Raw genomic sequence first — 20,728 nt, 5'->3', positions numbered from 1 at the left:
CAGGCCTTGGTGTGAGCACGTACCTGATAGGCGCTGCCCTTCCAGAACTTCTTCATTTCCTTCCGTCTCCAGGCAACCACAGAGGCAGTAATGAGCGTGCAAGGTACTAAGTAGAGGAGAGCAGGCTGGCCCTTCTTCATCAGCATCAGGACAACAAAGGTGAGGACCATGCCAACGGCGTAGGCTGCAAGAATACCAGGTTCTGGTCACTTCTCCCTGCTATGCAAGGGATACTTTTCCTCCCCTGGGATCGAACTGACTTTCAAATATTTCTGAGGACATTTGCACAACACGACCTCTTAGCATAGTTTAATTATCTTAAGAAAAATACTGCGTAGAGCTTCTGGCAAGTTTGGAAACTGGTTACTGTTTCAACTGAAGCCTTGATCAGGTAAAGATAACCTAATGAAGTAGCTATTATCTGTCACTAAAGGTGTCCCACATTTTAGGTAACTAAATCTGTTCCTGTAAGTACTAAATAGGGGCTTCTCTGAAAAATTGTCCTCCTATGGATTCTATCCTCCCTAGCTTCTACAGCAGACATTGTGTGACCTCTTCCTAAGGACACAGGGACCCACACTGCAGGAGCCCAAAGGAAGGGCCTTCGGATCAGCGAGTCTTGTTGATGCTCACGCTGAAGCCGAGGCAGTGGGGAGGGGCCGAGCTGCCACTCAGCCCCCCTTCCACGGGACCCCTCACTCACCCCCACACTGGTGCCGGGCTCGCGTGAGGGAGCGCCTTTCGTAACACCGCAACTGAGGGTCTCGCACTGCTTCCTGGCTTTCTTTTTCATCTTCTCCCTCACTCAGCTATTCTGTCCTGCTGTGAGAGTATCCATTTCCAGGAACACCCTTCTCTAGCAGTAACACACTTCTCAGCGGCTAGACCGATTCCCCAGGGTGTGCGAAAGCCTGTGGAGAACAAGGCCCCGGCTCTGGGGCTGGGCATCTGCCAAAGCACCAAGACTGGGGTGTGGCTCTGAGAGCCGCGCCTGCTCTGTGCAGAAGCAGTGGGGCTTGGGGGCTTACTTCCTGTAATGCACTCTTTGCTCAATAATAGAAGCAGAGGTACAAGAGACTACTTCTACTGTCCTAATTGAGATGTGACTGTGCCACAAATTAATTTATATAAATATACAACTATCCATATGCTATTGTAAAAAAATTAGTAATACACAATTTACTGGCTATTTATGAGCTAGATATTTTAATAAATATTATCTATAGAACCTAATCTTTTTTCCCCACCATCTAATTTTCTTTCTAAGCCTCTAAAAGCTTATAATATAAATTATGATGTATAATTAATGGTCTTTTTCTGATGGAAAATAAGCAGAACACAGGACTCAGGCCATGGCTCAGCAGCACAGTGCCTGCCTGGCAAGTGCAGGCACTGAGTTCGGTTCCCAGTTACCACTGCCCCATCAGAAAAAGAAAACAATCCGGCACTCAGTATTTTCAGACTTCTGTCTTTTCCTCCAGACAAAACAATACACATACACACAAAAAAAGAAGAAATAACTTTACCAATTATGGAAGAAATATAGTATATAGAAGAAGAACCGGTTTGAACATCAAATCTTCTACAGTATGCAATTAATAGACCTAGAAAAACAAAACAAAACAAAATTCCACGTTATTGTCTTAAAAAACAACTGCAATATGAATCCCATTATAAACAGTATGCGTTACGCTGTATTTAACTTTTCTTTTTGCAGAAGATCATTAAATTACCTCAAATTCTATACAAAGACATACATTGATTTTAAAAATTTAATGTCATATTTTAAACATCACCTGTAAGTCATTAAACAGCGTTTAAAAATGTGATTTTTATTAACTGCTCAATATTTCATGTCATGGAGAAAAATTTTTCAGTGATTCTTTTGGAAATGTACTAAGGAGACAAGTGGGACTACATGAATCTAAAAAGCTACCCAGCCAAGGAAACAGCAGAGAGAAGAGGTGACGCACGGAATGTGCAGGTCATGCAGGATAAGGAGCAAGAGCCAAAATACACAGGAACCTCACGCGATAGTAGGAAGCCACGTGCCAAGTGTAAAAAGGAGGCACATGATTTGAACAGGTATTCTTCAAAAAAAGACACACAAATGGCCCACAGGTACATTAAACCTGTTGAACATCTCTGATCACATGGAAATCCAAATTAAAACCACATGTTACCTCACACTTGTGAGAATGGCTAGTATCAAAAAGATGAGTGGATACAGGGCTGTGCCTCAGGGTGCTTGCCCAGCATGGAAGGTCCTAAGTTCAATTCTCATTTGTGGCCCCTGCCCCCAAAGAAGAGGAAAGCTAAGTGTGAGAGAGGAGGTGGAGAAAGGGGCCCGTGCACACAGCTTCCGGGAATGTGAACTCATACAGCTGCTATGAGAAAGGGGGAAGCCCCTCAAAAAGAACTGCAAAAAGAACTGTCAGATGGCCAGGTAACTCCCCTTCCAGGGGTGCAGGTACACATCCCCGGGAAAGGGAACCCGTGTGTGCTAGACACCGCATCCTCCTGCAGTACGACTCACCGCAGCCAAGATGTGGAACCACCCTGCATATCCAAGGAAGCGAACGTAGCAAGTTACAAGACAGCATTATCCATCTTCTTACAAAGGATGACGTTCTAGGACTCGTAATAACATGAATAAGCCTGGAGGGCGTTGTGCTAAGCAAAAGAGCCCCAGCACAGAAAAACCAATCCTGTGTGACCTCAGTTATAAGTGGAATTGCAAACAGTTGAACTCACAGAAGTAGACAGTAAATTGGCTGGGTAGGAGGGCTTGGAAAAGCACTGCTCAAAGGATCTCCAATTTTATTTATTTATTTAGGCAGAACCGGGGATTGAACTCAGGCCCTTGCACTTGCCAGGGAAGCGCTTATTCTACTGAGCCTTCTCCCCAGCCCTCAAATTTCATTTAGGAAATCCTGTTAATTGTTTTTTGTTTTTTGTTTTTTTGTTTTTTTTGGTGGAACTGGGGATTGAACTCAGGCCCTTGCGCTTGCCAGGGAAGCGCTTATTCCACTGAGCCATCTCCCCAGCTCCTCAAATTTAATTTAGATAGGAGGAGCAAGTTGAAGAAATCTACCATATAACATCATAGCAATGTATGCTCGTGTGCATGTGTGTGAATGTGTACAGCGCTGGAGATTGAAGCCAGAGCCTTGCCACTGAGCTATGTGCCCTGCCTTCTTTTTTTTACTGGATGTCAAATTCACAACCTCAGGCTTGCCAGGCAGGTGCCGTGCTGTTGAGCTATATCCCTGGCCCCGCTTTTTCTACTCTGAGACAGGGTCTTGCTAAGTCACTGTGAAGCTCAAGATGGACTTGATTTAAAATTCTCCAGCCAGGTCAGGGATATAGCACAGCATCCACCTAGCAAGCGTGAGGTCGTGAGTTCGATTTCTAGTACCTTAATAAATAATAATAAAATCCTCCTGCCTCAGTCTCTCAGAATGCTGAGATTGTAGGCATGCACCACCCTGTTTGTCCTATTCTTAAACAATGCCATAGGGGCTGGGGAGCTAGCTTGGTGGTACAGCACCAGGCGTGAGGGCATGACTTTGAGTCCCAGTACCCAAAAAAAGGCATAAGCAGTGTTGTCATCACAAAAAATAATTATGTGAGTTAACGTATATTTTAATTACTTGATTTATTCATGCTACAATATATACATATCTCTAAATGAGTTGCACACCATAAATATATACTTTTTGTCAATTTAAATAAATTTATCAGTGTACTTAAAAAACGTGTATTAAAAAAAAGACATATATTGAAAGCCATCAAGGGAAGCAATTTTAAATTGTTAATCCAAAAAGTCCTCCCAGCAGCAGAAAGGGATTTGTAGTTTTATTTATTTATTCATTTTCTGTATTTTAGGAAAGGGTCTACAGGGAATTCAGGTCTCGCTACTAGATCGGACTCCTAGCGATTCGCTTGTTCACAGCCTCCCAAGTGCTAGGATTACAGGTGTGCACCACCACTCCCAGTCTCAGCAAGCCCCAGGGGCGGCGGCAGGGCAGGCCCAGGGATTGAACCCCCAGCCCCTGCGCCTGCTTGCAGGCCCTTTAATCCGCTGAGCTATTTGGCTGGCCCTCTGTAGTTTTAATACAGAGTTTGAAAAGCAATAAAGAGCCCTTATTTGTGAACACACAAGCACTGTATGCAGAAATAACTCTTAATACCTATGTTTTATAAGAAATTCTTGTTTCTCTCTCTAGAAAAAAACCTGATTGCATTTATTAAATATTTTATAAAACAGTAATGGCATTTAACCACATAAGATCAAAATAATTGACTACTGGTTGTCTGAATTAACTAAGTTTGGTCTCTATTCTTTTTTGTTCATTTTGTGAGCAATCACATTTTCACGTGTTAGAAAATGGTGCACCCCCTAATTAGAATGTAACTCATAACCTTAAGTCACGTATTGTCAGCTCTGGCCTTCGGGGACATATTTCTGTTTGAGACCTCTGGCATTTACTTTAAAAATAGAATACTTCTGTGTGACTTATGTTTGTTCCACGCCAAGGGCTGTCTGGATCTTTCGCAGCTCTCGTGTGGAAACGTAAGGAGAGGCGCGCGTTCAGAGCCGCCGCGGCTGCGGGATCTGCAGGTGCGTGGCGCGCGCTCGGGTCACCGGTCACCGGTCACCGCAGCAGCAGCAGCAGCAGCAGCAGCAGCAGCAGGGACGCGAGCTGGGCCCCTCCCAGGGCTGCATGGCGGCCTCCCTCTCACCCCTCCTCACTGTAAGCAGAAGGCCCTTCGCAGAGAGGCGCGCTCCTCCTCCACGCAAAGGCAGTCCGTCCACAGCACAGGGAAGAAATCAAGGCAAGAGGCCGCACTCAGCCGGCAGGAAAGGACTAGGAATGGCTCGGGAGCGGCCGCCGGCCCTACGGACGGGCTGGGCGGAACCGTGCCTAGCATCCCCGAACTGCTTCCTAACACACAACTCATAAACTGCACGTAACAGAGGCTGTACGCGTGGCAGTGTTGTTTCCAACCTTTAAAAAGGGTCACAGAGTAGCGGACTGGGAAGGACGGGTAAGCTGACCCCAGCGGCCTTCCTGCACACACTTTTGAGCACGGGTGCTTTACTTTGCAGGTGCCATGTGGGCGTTTCTTCTACCTCTGAAAACGCTCCTTTGCTTCGTGCGCCGCTGACCCCAGCCTAGTAACCAGAAATACTCAGCAGGGAGCCGGCGCCTTCCCACGGCTGGCTGCGGTGCGGTGGGCCTCGGTCACTCACCTGGTACAATGATGTCTCCGAAGCCCAAGATGGAGACAGGCGTGAAGCACACGCTCAGCACTGAGAAATAGATCAGCTTTGGCACCCGGATGACGACTGGCAACTGCGAGGGAAAGAAGACAGAAAGACAGAGGCCACCCATAAGCCTCTTCCCAGTCTGGTTTAGAAAGGGAAGGACGAACAACACAATCCTTGTTTTAGCATTAGGTAAACAGACAGTTAAAACAAAAACAAAAACAAAAACCCTTGAAAACAGAAGATATAAATCAGGTCACATGTCTGTGCACATACAAACACACATCCATTATATATATGTGCTCCACATGCACAAAAAGCTTGGAAGAAACCAATATGTAGCCGTGGGGGAAAAGAAACCCAGCCCGTGAAGGTGTGACACTCTAACTCCGCTGTCCCCATGTCTAACCTTGTCTTTTCTTTTTTAGGTTTACCAAGAATAGGACTCTTGAAACAGAATTTTTTGGCAACCTGGGTTTCCCCACAGAAGAATCTTGTCTCAGAGGGTGTGATTAGAGTCCCGTGAACACTTCTGAAACACAATCCTTACTTTCTCATGGGGAGCTGAGGGCTGAGCAGCGCCTTCCACAAAGTTTCCATCATTCTAGGATGAAACCCAAGTCAATAGGTGCTTAGTGATTCACAGCGACTAAGAAAAGGGCTATATTTCGTGAGAAAGAAGTTGTATAATACCTTCACGTGCACTATAGTGACACCGAAGGCAACACAACTGGCGGGACACACACGTGCTGGGCGCCATGCCGCCCAGGGCCATTCCTACCTTTTCAGTGTTCCCAAATGGTCCAGCTGCAAGTTCAACCATGATACTCTCCCCATTCTGAAAATGAAAAAGAAGGCGACGCTATCCAATCACACCAGGAGAACGATGTGCCACTGTGCAAGGCTTTTGTTCCCTGGCACACGGCCACTGGGCACTGAAGGAAAACAGGCTGTGGATGAGTGGCTGTTTGCCTAAAACGGTCTCTGTAGACAGGAAGAACTGAAGTTATCTGAAACAAAATTTACTGAGCACACCGTTCGTTGAATGCTATTAGAACTCAACAGTTACCTAAAACTGATGGATAAGCCACACAGATTATTCGATGGCACCTTTAAACTCTAGATTGTACTTTTAAAATATGTAATATGTGATACGGTTTAAGTACTTTTTTTATAATTTCGACTGGCAGCAATCCTCCTGCCTCAGCCTCCCTAGTGCTGGGAGTACAGGCCGGTGCCACCATGCCTGGCCTAAGAATGTAACATACTACAATTCTTAGTCATTTTCAGCAACAGGTGAGAAGACATATTAAATTCTCCTAAATGCAGCTTTGTAACAAGTTTGGGTCACTTTATTTGAATAATATGCATTTGACCTTCTGGCTGTTCACAATAATAAAGCATGAAGCCAAGTGGGAACCCAGCCCTAGCTCTCCGGCCTCACGGCCCCTGGCTGGTTTCAGCCCTGCCCACTTTCCATGTTCCAGTGAAAACATTTCCCTCTCCCTGACTCTCGGCAGGCTTTTTGTGCCACGTGAGGAATTCAGTAAAGTGTCTCCGGCAGCGCAGTCTGGTGGAGATGCACTCGGAGGCAGCAGTCTTTGCGCTTCACAGTGTGGTAAAGACATTCTCAAAAGCAGGTGGAAGAAGGGACACTAGTGCTGACTTCAGGACAATGTGATTGGCTAACTGCAGTGTTCTCTGTGGGCTGCACAGCAGGGATTGCTGGAGTGTTGTCAGAAGGACTTCGCTAATACCTGAGCCAAAGGGAAGGAAAATCGCAAGCTGCAGAAATCTTTGCGTGTTCACTTGGGTTAGGAGAGGAGTAAGTCACAGAGGTCTGGCAAGACGAGCTACTACTAGACTCAGCTCTTGATAGGAGAGTCCCAGGCTGCGTTCCGGCATCCAGATAGAGCTCACTCGGGCTCATTCTCCAGCTGTTATTACCGTCAGATGGCTGAAGACTGTTACGGAGTCCCCATGTAGTCACAGCTGTCTGCACAGTGACCACTGAGCCTGACACACAGACACGTGGGTGAGCCACGCACCGTGATGCAGGTGTACAGCAGCCCACAGGCGATCCGTCAGATTGACTGTCAAAGCCATACAGATTGGCAACTAAATAGCTGATTTTCATTTTTAATTACTACTAAAGTGAGGCCTCATAAAAACAAACAAATAAACACTGAACTCCAAGAGCGCTTCGGCTTTTTCCACTGAATCAGACTGCTACAAATAACTGTCCTGGGCAGTAGGAATTAAGATGGGAAAGAAGACGCAAGCTCTGTTTCTTACCTAGCGGCCACATAAGCTCCCCAACAGTTTGTTCCAGGCCCTACAACAATTATCAAAAGTCCAGGGTTTAAAAAAAAAATTTTTGGAGGGGGCACTGGGGATTAAACTCAGGGTCGTCACACTCAGCTCTGTCCCAAGCCTCTATTTTATGGTTTCAACAAGTTCCTACAGTGCCCAGGCTAACTTCAAGCTTTAATCCACCTGCTTCGGCCTCCTGATTGCTGGGATGATAGCACGTGCCACCATGCCCAGAAAAAGCTCAGATTTATACAGCAATTTCATAGATGGTAGGGTCTACAGAATAAGGAGAACCAGTGGGTGTGGGCGCACAGCTCAGCAGTAGGGCCCTTGCTTGGCATGGACGGGGGCCTAGGTTCAATCCCCATCACTGCAAAAATAACATAAAATAAAATAGTAAATTTCAAACGCTAAATATGTGTTAGCAACAAAGGAAAAATGATAAAATCTTAGAAAGAAAAATTCAAAATAAAATGGAGGAAAGAAAGTGCAGAGGGGCAAGGGCTGAGGTAGGCCACCTAGACGAACGGTGGAGGACAACTGAGCGAGGGGCTGCCAGCCCAGGAAAGAGCCTGGCTCTGAGCAGGGACAGTCTTTCCTGAGCCCCACCCTGGCCTGCATGCACCGCCTGGCACACAGGAGTCTGTAACAGCTCTCAGTGGCTTCTGCCAGTCACAGCCAGAAGATTGCTACTGACGCAAGAGGATGGCCAGCCAGGGATCCACTGCCTGCGGGCCAGGAGCTCGCCTCGGCTGGCGAGGGCAGGAGCTGTAGCCTGGACCTTCAAAAGCGCAGCAGGCCACCCTGCCCTGGTCTCCAGCAGGAGCTGGAAAGAGAGGGTGGCGACAACATATGTCTCATTTCTTCCTTCTACTTTATAAATTCTCGTTTTTTACATCATTCTCATTTTTACATCATTCAGGAGACTTTTTTAATCTAATATAATGGATTAAAGGCTGTAAAATACTCTCTAGCAAAAGGCTAGTTGAATTTTCAATAACAATTCTCTTAAAAGAATTTAGAGCTCGGTGGCAAACATCTGTAAAAATAATCTATGAGCAGGTTTAAGATGCTCATCTTTTAGCAAGTTTTCTGGTGGCTTAGAAAGGGCGGTCATACCTTTGTGATGAATGGTGTTATGAAAACAAAAAACACATCATAAAGTAGGAGAAGGCCCAGAAGTATCACACAGGACTGTGGAAGAAAGAAACAAATTCAAAGGTCAAATTTCCCATGTCTAAGTTTAGAGATGAAATATTTTGCAAGTGCAAATTAACACATGAACGTGACCTTGAATACTATTTTAAGGGGTTTTCTTTGGTTATTATGTACACTTTTGTTCTATAAACCACATTAAAACCTTTACCTCTACTGTCCTATTTCCTTTATTTAAAAAATCACCAGTCAAAGAAATGCTCTTGCTGGGTGTGGTGGGGCACACCTGTAATCCCAGCACTTGGGAGGCTGAGGCAAGAAGATTACTGTGAGTTCAAAACCAGCCTGGACTACAATGTGAGCTCAAGGCCAGCCTGAACTGCATAGCAAGACTCTGTTTCAAAAGAATAAAAGAAAGAAATATTCTTCCCTGAAATTTAGTCTCAAAAGGACTTTATAAACTGGGAGTATTAAATGAGTTAAGACTAAGGATTTTTAGCCAGCAGATCTGAGGCCGCTCTTGCCTGAGGTTGGAGGGACTGCAGGCAGTCCCTCTAGAGCAGTAGAAAACATAGGAACGCTCTCAACTCCAGTGCCATGGCCATCATGAAGTTCTACGTTTGTGCAATTGCAACACGCAGTGGATTTGAAATAGATGCATTTTACTCTAAGCAAATTACACCTTATTAAAGGTTATTTTGAAACCAAAAAAGTTACTTCAGCTAGCAAAGTACTATACTTTACCTTAAAGTTGGGTAACTTCAGTGTTTTAATTAAATTCAGACAGAAAGCAATCCCCAAGATATCCTGTAAAATCCAAGCCCACCTAAAATCAAAAAGAGAATACTCTATTGTTTTACCCAGGAGGTTTGGATTTTAAAAAGGAATTAGAATGCTAAAGTAATGTCATGCAATCGCCATGATCTGACTGCTTAATTATGAGGCAAGTATGATAACAAAAGCCATTCATAGTCTCCCCATTAAATAATTTACCGTCCTAGTAAAATAATGAATACAATACTAAGAAAAAGCTGAAAGGTTACTGCAGACAACTGTACATCAGGTACAAGAGCATTCATTCATCTTTGAACTTACACATCTCTTTCTAGAAAGGCAGCTCTTAATGAAAGACACGTGTTCAGCTGTATCTAGCCAGCTGAGCATAACAAGTGACAGCCATGTGACCTACTCTACCAGAAAGTGACACACATCGGTGTCAACTGATCATATGAGGAAGCTGCCTGAAGTGCTATGAACTCTGCTCACCAAACTGCAGGTCATTAATAATTGTATCAGTTAGCCATTAAATACACGTGTGTGTGTGTGTGTGTGTGTGTGTGTGTGTGTGTGTATTCTAGTTGTGTTTCCGGCATGGGACAGATATCTTCTATATCTTCTGTAACTTGTCAGATATCTTATCCTTTCAACATGAAAGGTAGTGTAACCTTTATGTTCTTTTATGCTTTGCTTTTTATTTAAAAATATATCCTGGCAAGGGTATCTGGAAGTAATTTGCACCAAGCTGGCAGCTGCAGTAACTACAGTTTCAACTTCAACTCATGATGGTTCCCTTGGCCAAAACCACATTAGGTTGTTTTCCAGTTCAAAGCATCCAACAAATGGCCATTAGGCAGAGCCACCAGAAATGTACACCTGATTTCCATGACAATATGGCAATGCTGTATTAGTTGGTGGAGCCGCATTCTGTACTGCTGCACGGACCTACACAGCAACACAAACTGGAACAGAACGGAACCTGTCCCCTGTTGGCAGTCACCCGCAAGGAATGGAGAGATCAGGAATCATGCCAGCTGATAGGACACAGCTAAATTATTTCTAAATGAAATGATAACTGATGCCAAGTAAAAGCACTGTGTATCCATTAAAATATGGCCTATTAAGAAATGAAGCACAATTGAAACCTTATATATATCCTACAAATATTTTCTTTTTCCTTCTTTCTTTCTTTTTTCCCCTTGTGGATGGCTCGGCCTGCCCTGGGGGTGGGGCTGGCAGGACATGAGGTGCTCAGGAGCGAACCACAGTCCCTGCACTTTGCCTAAGCTTGCCTAAGCAAGTGCTTTAGACCATTCGGCTATCTCGCCGGCCCTCCTGCAAATATTTTTACTGCATAGTGATTCATAGAGGTCTTCCTCATTCTTATGAGTTAGACTATACTCCATTATGTGTTTATATCATAGTTAACAACAGTTTTGAAATCTAGGTGTTTAAATCAACTCTTATTTACTTTTTTTTTTTTTTAAACTCTTATTTCCTTCACTATATGAATTCAAATCATTAAGACAAGGTTTGCTCATTTATAAAGTAGCTTGTTTCAAGATGTATTCTGGGAGAAAAGCAAAAAAATTCTACAATAATCATAATAAATAAATATTGGGGCATTGATAAAGTAATCCACCCTTCAACCTACAATGGGATGTACCAAGTGTTCATACCTATCCTCATTTCGAAAAACAGCCCAAACAACAGCTACCGCAATGCACAGTGCAGAGAGAAAAACAAGTCTCACTTCAACACTTTTGCCACGACACGCAATCCTAAAAAAGATGAAATAGTTAAATGTATGCTAGAGATAAAATACAAAGCTTACTTGATGTAAAAAATGCCGAACATTAGCTGGTCTTAAGAAGTGGTTTAATATCAACTAAGAAGTCTTAAAAAAAAAAAAAAAAAAAGTCTTGGTTTTAGGTAAAACATGTGAGACATAAAAATCAATCTGACAAAAACTTCTGTGCTGATGGAAGTGTGTTGTCCGATACAGCAGCCATCAGCCTCAACAGAACAGCCATCAAATGCTTGAAACATGACTCTGACCAAGAAACTAAATTTTAAATGTTCAAAAATTGTATTCAGGGGCTAAGGAGATGGCTCAGAGGAATAAGCGCTTGCCTGGCAAGCGCAGAGGAGACCTGAGTTCAATCCCCGGTTCTGCCAAAAAAAAAAAATTGTATTTAACTTTCATTATTTAAACAGCCTCAAGTCCAGTGTACACTGGACTACACACTTGCTCTTCAACATACTGCACTACGTTCAAATGCCAGCACTGTGCCCCTCTCCAGAAGAGATACATACGCGCATCGTCCACACGGGATGTTCTGAATCAGCGCGGCCAGACAGTTGTAGAGGCTCATGGCCGAAGCTAGGCAGAAAATCCCTATCATAACATAGACTAGGGAAGAAAAAGACATGAACTCAGATAACAGAATGAGATGAGAGAACAAAACAGTCATATGAGCACAATTAGATCTTTGGCTTTCTATAGTAGATCATAATACTTTCAATATAGTCACTACATTACTACCTGAGTTACTTATCTAAAAGATATTTAGCTTTAAGAATGTGAGTTCTGGGCCTTGGAGATGGCTCAGTGGAATAAGCGCTTCCCTGGCAAGCACAAGGGCCTGAGTTCAATCCCTGGTTCCACAAAAAAAAAGAAAGTGAGTTTTAGTGCTGGCCAGAGAGCTCAGCTGACTGAAGAGCCTGCCTGGGCAGAGTGCAGGGCCAGGGTTGGATCCCCTGCATGCTGCGCCAGTCCCACCCCAGGGGTACGCTGAGACAGTGATTGAGACTGGGCGTGGTGGCACATGCCTGTAATCCCCGCACTTGAGAGGCTGAAAACAGGAGGATCACTACGAGTCCGATCTACATAGTGAGATACTGTAGACTCTATATTAAATACATACAAAAAAAAGAGCGTGAATTTTATGTGTCGCATTACTTCCACGACAGATCGACAGGGCTCCTTAAGGGGCTGAAGGTGGCGCTACATTTTCTATCACTCAATAATTCCAAGTGGTGTGTCTGTTAATGATTTTCAGAAATGCATTATCGATATTTACCAGTTTAATTTAAAACTAAGGAATAAAAGGTTTAATAAATCATTAAACATTTTTAAAAATCCAGCTGCCGGGTATAGTGTCACACACCTGTAATTCCAGCACACAGGAGGACGAGGCAGGAGGATCACTGTGAGTTCAAGACCAGCTTGAACTACAGGGCAACCCTGTCTCAAAACACCAAAAAACAAGGGCTGGCAAGATAGCTCAGCGGATCAAGCGCCTGCTCAGGTAGGGAAGCACAGGGTTCCACATGCCACACCGGCCCCGCCCCGAGACTGGGCCAGCCACCAAGACTGGGCCTGGTGGCGCACACCTGTAACCCCAGCACTGGGGAGGCTGCAAACAGGAGGCTCAGGCCAAGTCTCGGCTGCATAAGGAGACCCTGTACCAAATACAATAATTAAAAAAAAATCTTTCCTGAGCACTCTCAAGTTTCACAACAGAAATAAAAACTATACCTAAAGTTTTAAAATCCTATTTGCAGGAAACTAAAGTCTATTTGAGGAAAAGAAATTAATCTAGACAAACGCAGGCACAGTCACTTTCTGATCAGTGGTGTAGATAAAGTACTTTTCTAATCCTGTGATTCCTGGGTCTAGGCATCCGGGGTGGGTCGCTGTGAGGACTAGGTGGGGGTGCACAGCACACACTCAGCTGTCTGCTCATGTGGCTTTTCCGCTGTTGGCCACGTGTCACCATGCAAGCAGGAAGTTGGCCACAGGTGGCCAGGATGGTACCGGTGAGTCATCTACCAAAGCTGCCCAACCCAGGTTTTAATGTCCTGGTGGCAACCGTGCTTCTTGAGGCCCTAACAAGGTTTTCATGCCTCATTCAATGTCATACTATATCTTAGAAAATGACTGTGTAGGGGAAGAGCTTGCTTTGCACCAGTCTTCCTTGGGTACCTGCCCAACCATAAAGTGGCAAGGGAGCTTTGATGATTACTTTTTTTTGGAGGGGGTGGTTCTAGGAATTGGACTGTGGGCCTCGTGCTTGCCAGGAAGGTGGCTGTGCCACTGAGCTACATCCCCACCCCTGATTAGTTCATCAATTAAGGAAGGGCACTAATCCCAGTCAGAAGGAACCATTCTGAGGAAACAAAATCTTGCACCACCTGGCCCAGAGTGGCTAATGGGCGCCACAGGAGCGCTGCAGCCCCTAGGCTTTTCACAGGGCTTTTGCTAAGTCCCGAGGCACACTCCGCCTTTCCCTGGTCTCCCTCTGGTTGGTGCCAGGGGCAGCAAGTCTCCACCCTTTCGGGACATTCATAATCCTGTCCAGAGGTGGTCAAGCCACCGCAGCTCCTGCCTCTGACGTCTACAGGGAAAGAATTTGTTCCTGTCTAGACAGCAGGCAGGTACCTGTGTGTTCTCATAGACTGTACGATGCTAACTGCTTGCACAAGGAGAACAAACGCAAGCAATACAACATCCTGATCTGCAAACTGGTGAGAGGATAAAATATACTTGGAGGTTAAATAGAAACAATAAATCAGTACCTCGAATCACCTTTTATTTCGTCCAACTAAATATGGCCATTGGAAAGTGCTCAGTGTGCAGCTTTGAGACTGGGCGACCACTGTCTGTCAGCAGAGTGGGAACTTTGGAGACCAAAGACATTCTCGGAAGTCACCCATGAGTGAGTGTTCTTAGCTCAAAACAGCATAGTCTTAATCAGATTTTATTTTTAAATCTCAGAGTAGTAAACACTTAACACTGCCGGCAACTTAACCAAATTATTTGCTTAAATATTCCAGGTAGAATGAATACTTAGAAAGAGAAGATACATCAAGGTAAATGAAACATATGGACACTAAAAGTAGTAACATAAACTATGGCATCTTACCCAGCCATTTGTAGAAGAAATAGAGTAGGACCATCATAACGCAGCAGATGACCACAAAGATTACAACTGTGAGCGGGCTAAAGGTTAAATATTCTTCTTTCTTTTTCTTCATTTCTGTGTCTTCAGTGTCTGTCATTGCCTTCATGTTTTGCCTGCGTAAACACATGCAGGAACCTTACCAAATCTCCAACAAATACAGTTCTTTTTAAAAATCTACTTCCAGGCTGGACATGGTGGTGCATGCCTGTAATCCCAGCACTCAGGAGGTACCATTGTGAGTGTGAGGCCAGCCTGGGCCACATAGTGAGCTCAAGGCCAGCCAGAACTGCACAGCAAGACCCTGTCTCAAAAACAAAAGAAAAAAAAACATGGGGCCGGAGAGATAGCTCAGTAGAATAAGCGCTTACCTCCCAAGCGCAAGGGCCTGAGTTCAATCCCTGGTTCCAAGTCAGATGTGGTGGCGCACACACACCTATCATCACAGCATGCTGAGGCAGAAGGACTACAATTTTGAGCCCAGCCTGTGCAACTTACTAATTTTATTTTATTTTGGTTTTTTGAGATAGGGTCTCACTATACAGCCCAGGCTAGCCCGGAACTCACGGCAATTCTCATGCCTCAGCCTCCCATAACAGGCGGGTACCACTACACCCTGTCTCAAAAACAAATAACCCCCCAAATCTCTCCAACACCAATTTAAATGTGTTTATTACAAATGTACTATATAGCTGGGTGTAGCGGTGCTTGCCTGTAGTCCCAGCACTCAGGAGGCCGAGGTAGGAGGAAAACAAAAATAAAGTTTATTTTTCTCAACTGTTTCTCTGCTGGGACACCACTAGTCTCCCTGGGGACACTAATGGGGTGGCTGGCACACGAGGCCAGGGAACAGGGAAGGGCAGGGAGGAAGCTGTATGGAGACACACACAAGGGTATCCCCGGCAACTCTAGCACTGGGTGATGGCTCACTAGCAGACACTTCTTTTCTTTTTTAATTTGGTCTTGTTGGCACTATATGCTGAGGTTAAAATTTTACAATGTCATTATACGACTATGGTGATTATAAAACAACGCTTGGGATCATTTAGCACGAAAACACAGAAGCTTAATTACACTTACAACTCAATGTGTCCACTCCAATAGCCTCCTAATGCCACTGTGAATACAGCAATTACAAAAAGAACTGCCATGGTGTAGTCAAAGTTGGGCCCAGACGGAGAATACGTGGCCACAGAGTACATTGCCACGGTGATGTTACTTCCCAGCGTCTGCAGGGAGAGGGACGGCGAGACACGGGGTGAGTGTTCCCTACCGCGGAGCTTGGCTACTGTAGCTGACGATGCACTCCAGGCAGGACCCGGCCCTTGGGCAGTCAAGAAGACCTGGCTACCCAATAAATTCTCCAATCAAAGCGCATGCTTTGGGTTAGAACGTCTCAAGAGCTCAGTTACCACACAATCACATTTGGTTCAGGGGCTTAAAATTAAGATAGGAGACATGTCACAAGAGATTGTCGCGGAACTTAAAAGAAATAAACGCAAGCCGGGGAGATGGCTCAGTGCAATAAGCGCTTCCCCGGCAAGCACAAGGGCCTGAGTTCAATCCCCGGTTCCATCAAAAAAAAAAAAGAAAAGGTCAATACAGTATTCCGTGAGGAATAAGAGTGAAGAATGAGAAGATCTAGGGCTGCTGGAGAAGCCACATAATAATCCCAGGCTTGAACTGGCAAATAAGTAAGAATTTGAGTACATGAGCTACAAAAAAAAGAAAAAAACACGCCATGGAAGTCCAGAGTGTCACTGTGCCAAGTAAGAGCAACTTCCCGAGGAATCTGAGCTCCTGCTGGCAAGCAGAACGTGCGCAGCAATCAAGATGACGCATGAAAGGGAAAGGAAGCGCTCTAGAAACTAACACGCAAAAGCCACTTTACCTGTTCCATGTCTTTAAAGTCTTTGTGATTTATAAATGCAATTAGTATTTTCATATCAGGAAATTCAGATATGTTTCCAGAGGGAGAAAACTAAGAGAAAAATAAGCATATTGTGAAACCTTAGTATATATTACATATATGTCTACAGAATAAAACAAATAAACTATTCCACTACATATAAACATTGTACTTTTCTTTAAGTTATATAACAAAGTTCCAGGTTATTTTCCTTCAGAGTACATAAGTTCTTAGGTGGAATCCTTTTGACACGAGCTTGAAAGGACACACTCTGTGTGGCATCATACGCTTGTGCGGACGTAAGCCTTGTGCATGCGTGAGCGTTGCTGATACAAACCTACCATACACAGACACGCATATGTTTGCTCCTAACAATAGGGCAAAACAATAAAATTTTCCAATTAAAACTCTTCCAAAATGCCTGCTGGCAAGGAATCCCACCACCAGCTTGTTCCAAACCACGCCCCTCAACCACACACAAAGAAATTAATTCAGTTCCTGAGAAATCTGATGTCCTGAGTTGGAAGGAGCGTCACAGTCTGTCACTTACGGCGACACTGCCATTGGCCACCAGTAAGGCTTCCGCGCCTCCCGCCTGCGCCACCCTGGCTTTCTGCAGGAAAGGGCAGGGTTCCCACTGCACGACAACTGCTTTGTTCTTTATGCCACCAGGAGGAATTTCAGAAATGTTGCACAGCGGTGTGGCGGTGAGGTTCATCAAAGCTAAGGAAGTCTGGACACAAGAGACGTCTTTAAGGTAACAAGGATCACACTGCACCCGAACGCACGCGGTAACAAGGCACCCATAACTGGCTTAATAACGATGTATTTGCGGGACAGGGGATCTAGCTCAGCAGCGGAGCATGTGCCCACCATACAAGAGGCCCTGCAACTAAAATTAAAATTAATTTTCTTTTACATTAGAACTCTATGATGGTGAGTGTGGTGGTGCATGACTGTAATCCCCACTACTCAGGTGCCCGAGGCAGGAGGATTGCAGGCTTGAGGCCAGGCTGGGCAATTCAGGGACACGCTACTGCAAATGAATTTAAAGGGGGGTGGGGGGGCGGGAAAACAGCTCAGTAGAATAAGTGCTTCCCCGGCAAGTGCAAGGGCCTGAGTTCAATCCCCAATTCCGCAAAAGAAAAAGGGGGAGTGGGCTGGGCTGAGATTGTGGCTCAGTAGTAGGGCTCTTGCCTGGTATATGCAAGCCCCTGGGTTGACTCCAGTATACAAGCACATACACAAAGAGAGGAGAAAGAAGAAAAAGGAGTATTTTTACGACAAACAACCAAGCTTAGAGGTATTTAAAAATTCTCTAACGTGCCAGGCGTGGTGGCACACACCTATAATCCCAGCACTCAGTGGGCTGAGGCAGAAGATTGCTGTGAGTTGGAGGCTGGCCTATACTACACAGCAAATGTAAGACCAGCTTGAATCTACCTAGTGAGATCTACCTAGTGGGATCTGGTCTCAAAAGTAAGTAATTGGGGCTAGGGAGATAGCTCAGTAGAATAAGTGCTTGCCTGGCAAGCGCAAGGGCCTGAGTTCAATCCCCGGTTCCACCAAAAAAAAAAAAAAAAAAAGTAAATAATTAATAAATATTCCCTAACACACTTTTCTCATAGATAAGCACTTGAGCAAAAATTAGCAACATAATAACTATTAGCCACTGTATATCAAAATTAGTTCCCATGCTAAAATGTTATTATTGCTCATTCTCATCTTCCTGATATTTCAGTTTTTATGAATAAATGCTAGATGGATTTACTTACTGCATTTTCGAGGGTACTCGGGAGCTCCTTCCATCGTGGGTTGTACAGCATGCAGTAGTCCTTAGAGGGCGAGGATGGGCCACTTCCGGATGCGTGCAGGATGGCTTCCTGGGCAGCTGCCTAGGATACAAACAATAACTTTCAAAATGACAATAATGTGGCTTTTAATAAAGCTATTTATATACACAGGTTTGATCTCAGCTTGCAAAGAGGGTGAGTCTTCTAATGAATTGATTTCTTCTTGTTTTGGGAAATCAAAAGAGGGACTGGAAAAACGCAAACTCTACCCATGACCCAGCATGCACTTGGGGAGGAAGATGGGTCACTTTCCTACAGAACCGACAACAGCCTCTAGTGATATGGGCCAAGCCCCAAGGGGCTTCTGCAACCACTTAGTAACATCATTGTCCCCACCCCCCAGCCTGAAAATACTCCTGCTAATCATTACTTTGTCATCAGTGTTCTACAAAAGGAAGGAGGGAAGGAAGAAAACCAAGCACTTGAGATGTTTCATCCTGCCTTACTTTCCATGTATTACTAAGCTTAAAAAAGAAGAAGAAAGAAAGGATGTACTGCTATTTTAGAAGAAAACCCCCTAGAACTTGAAATAAAGTATTCTCCCTCAAGTTTTCAAGGCTCCGCACCTGTCTATCTAAAGAGACCAATTTGGAGTTTAAAGGGCAGAAAAAGAAGACCTGGAACAATTGTCTTCCTTTCACTCTCATTTCTCACTACCTGGAAAGAAAAGGCAAAAGGTAAGATCCTGGAGAGAAGGGGTGGGGGGCACTGTGGAGGAGGGGTGCAGGCCAAGACGGGAAGGAACACCCTCACTGCGCACTGCTCCACACCCCATCTCCTCCACACTTGGGTCGGCACGGGCCTGCCCCTCTCCTCCTCTAAACCCATAAGGAAGAATCAAAGAGCCTGTGTGACCAACAACAGTTCCGTGCCAGCCGCTGCCAGCCTCTGCACACATTAGGTGGAGCCACGTGAAGCCAATATCTGACGACTTCTGACCTATAAAACCGGTAATCTCATCTAGCCAACCAAAAGCTGCTTGGGTGAGCGCATAGAGACGTTCGAGTCTGTGTCCTCCCACCTAAAAGGTCCCTCGAATGTTCTGGAGGAGGGGGTTTTCTCGCATATCTGGTGGCTTCTTTTGCTTAGAGGTCTAAGCAAGTATGAGCACTTTGTAAGACACAATCAGGGGGCTGGTGAGATGGCCCAGTGGTCTAAAGCGCCTACTTAGAACAAGCTTGGCAAAGCACAGGGACCGCGGTTCGATCCCCCAGCACCACATGCCAGCCAGCCCTGCCCCCTGGTGGGCTGAGCTGGCCACACACACAAATAAACAAATAAATATTAAAAAAAAAAAGACACAATCAGATTATACAGAGTAATCAGATAAGGAAATTCGATGTGGGAAAGAAAAGACAGCTTTTTATTCAGCCATATACTTAGTGGCCATTGACGCGAGCAGAGGGGAACTGGCACGGGACATGCTTATGGGTTACTTCCACACACTTATCTGATGCCACATCCCTGATGCACAGCTGGGGGCCAGAGACTCTGAGAAGACATTTCCGAGCCGAGCCACGGCCAGGATAGCATGACAGCGGAACCATCTTGCGCCCTCTCTACAGAAAGTGACCCTTATGTTTACAGATAAACAAGCGTTGATTAAATGTAAGCTAAAGATTTCGGGAAACACTTCCTAAGTGAACTGCATGCCTCTTCGGCTTCCAGCGGAATCCCATTCGCGATGCTGCATCTGGTCATCTGCTCAAGAGGGAGCTGCACAATTTCTACAGTATAAATGTGCATTTTTCTCCTCTGTTACTGGTCAGCAAGCACTCTGTGCCCCCACAGGAGCCCAACGGCGCACTTGCAACCTTTTGGCCCCCACAGGGGTCCCCGCATTTTATTTAACACTATCATTCTTTCTTCACTAACTGGTATTCTTTGTCAAAAGGTTTTACTACCTACCCCCACCACAGTATCACTAGAGAGCCACTGATTTTAAAAAAACAACTTAATTATTGGCACATTTTCCATACCCAGAGGATCACACTCCCAGGGAGGGGATTTGTACCTGCACATGCCGCATTTGGATTCTTCTTTCCCCCATTCCTCTCCCCTCCCTTCAGCCTGTCTTCCTCTCCTTGTTTACAAAAGCTGTTTCTACTCTTTTCTTCCTATTCCTTCCTTCCCTTTTCCCTCCCTCCTCACCCACTCCCCTGTTCTCCTTCCCATTTGACCATTTTCTTCCTATTTCTCAATATCCATCATCCATCTTGGGCACCTCTGACCTTTTTCTAAAAATTCAGCATGGGGACTGGTGGGGTGCAGCTTGCCTGGCACGCATGAGGCCCTGGGCTTGAGATACGGGGAATCGAACTCAGGAACTTGGCGTTCGCTAGGCAGGTGCTTGTGTTGCTGAGCTATCTCACCAGCCAAATGGACACTGATAAGGACATTTACTATTATATTATTTGTTACAGGAGAGAGAGAGAGAGAGAGAGAGAGAGAGAGAGAGAGAGAGAGAGAGAGAGAGAGAGAGAGA

General features: G+C 45.0%; 1 protein-coding gene across 2 annotated transcripts in view; it reads right to left on the bottom strand.

Moving 5' to 3' along the window:
• The window catches only part of Sppl2a (signal peptide peptidase like 2A), a 42,302-nt gene that overhangs the window by 8,327 nt on the left and 13,247 nt on the right, over positions 1–20,728 (bottom strand). Inside the window, exons 2-15 of one of the 2 annotated variants that reach the window (XM_023724044.1) lie at positions 18,166–18,285; positions 16,941–17,123; positions 16,373–16,462; positions 15,562–15,710; positions 14,446–14,597; positions 11,834–11,930; positions 11,197–11,298; positions 9,485–9,566; positions 8,705–8,779; positions 6,054–6,110; positions 5,823–5,876; positions 5,258–5,360; positions 1,527–1,604; positions 24–184 (exon numbers count right to left, since the gene is read on the bottom strand). In XM_023724044.1, the coding sequence (XP_023579812.1) occupies positions 24–184; positions 1,527–1,604; positions 5,258–5,360; positions 5,823–5,876; positions 6,054–6,110; positions 8,705–8,779; positions 9,485–9,566; positions 11,197–11,298; positions 11,834–11,930; positions 14,446–14,597; positions 15,562–15,710; positions 16,373–16,462; positions 16,941–17,123; positions 18,166–18,285 (1,503 nt within the window). The remainder of the gene's footprint in view (positions 1–23; positions 185–1,526; positions 1,605–5,257; positions 5,361–5,822; positions 5,877–6,053; positions 6,111–8,704; positions 8,780–9,484; positions 9,567–11,196; positions 11,299–11,833; positions 11,931–14,445; positions 14,598–15,561; positions 15,711–16,372; positions 16,463–16,940; positions 17,124–18,165; positions 18,286–20,728) is intronic. The other variant, XM_023724045.1, reaches the window with a different exon arrangement.

Source organism: Octodon degus, unplaced genomic scaffold, assembly GCF_000260255.1.
Source record: "Octodon degus isolate 3935 unplaced genomic scaffold, OctDeg1.0 scaffold00105, whole genome shotgun sequence".
Lineage (NCBI taxonomy): Eukaryota > Metazoa > Chordata > Mammalia > Rodentia > Octodontidae > Octodon > Octodon degus.
The sequence above is the reverse complement of the archived record's forward strand: the minus strand, read 5'-3'. Positions and strand labels throughout refer to the sequence as shown.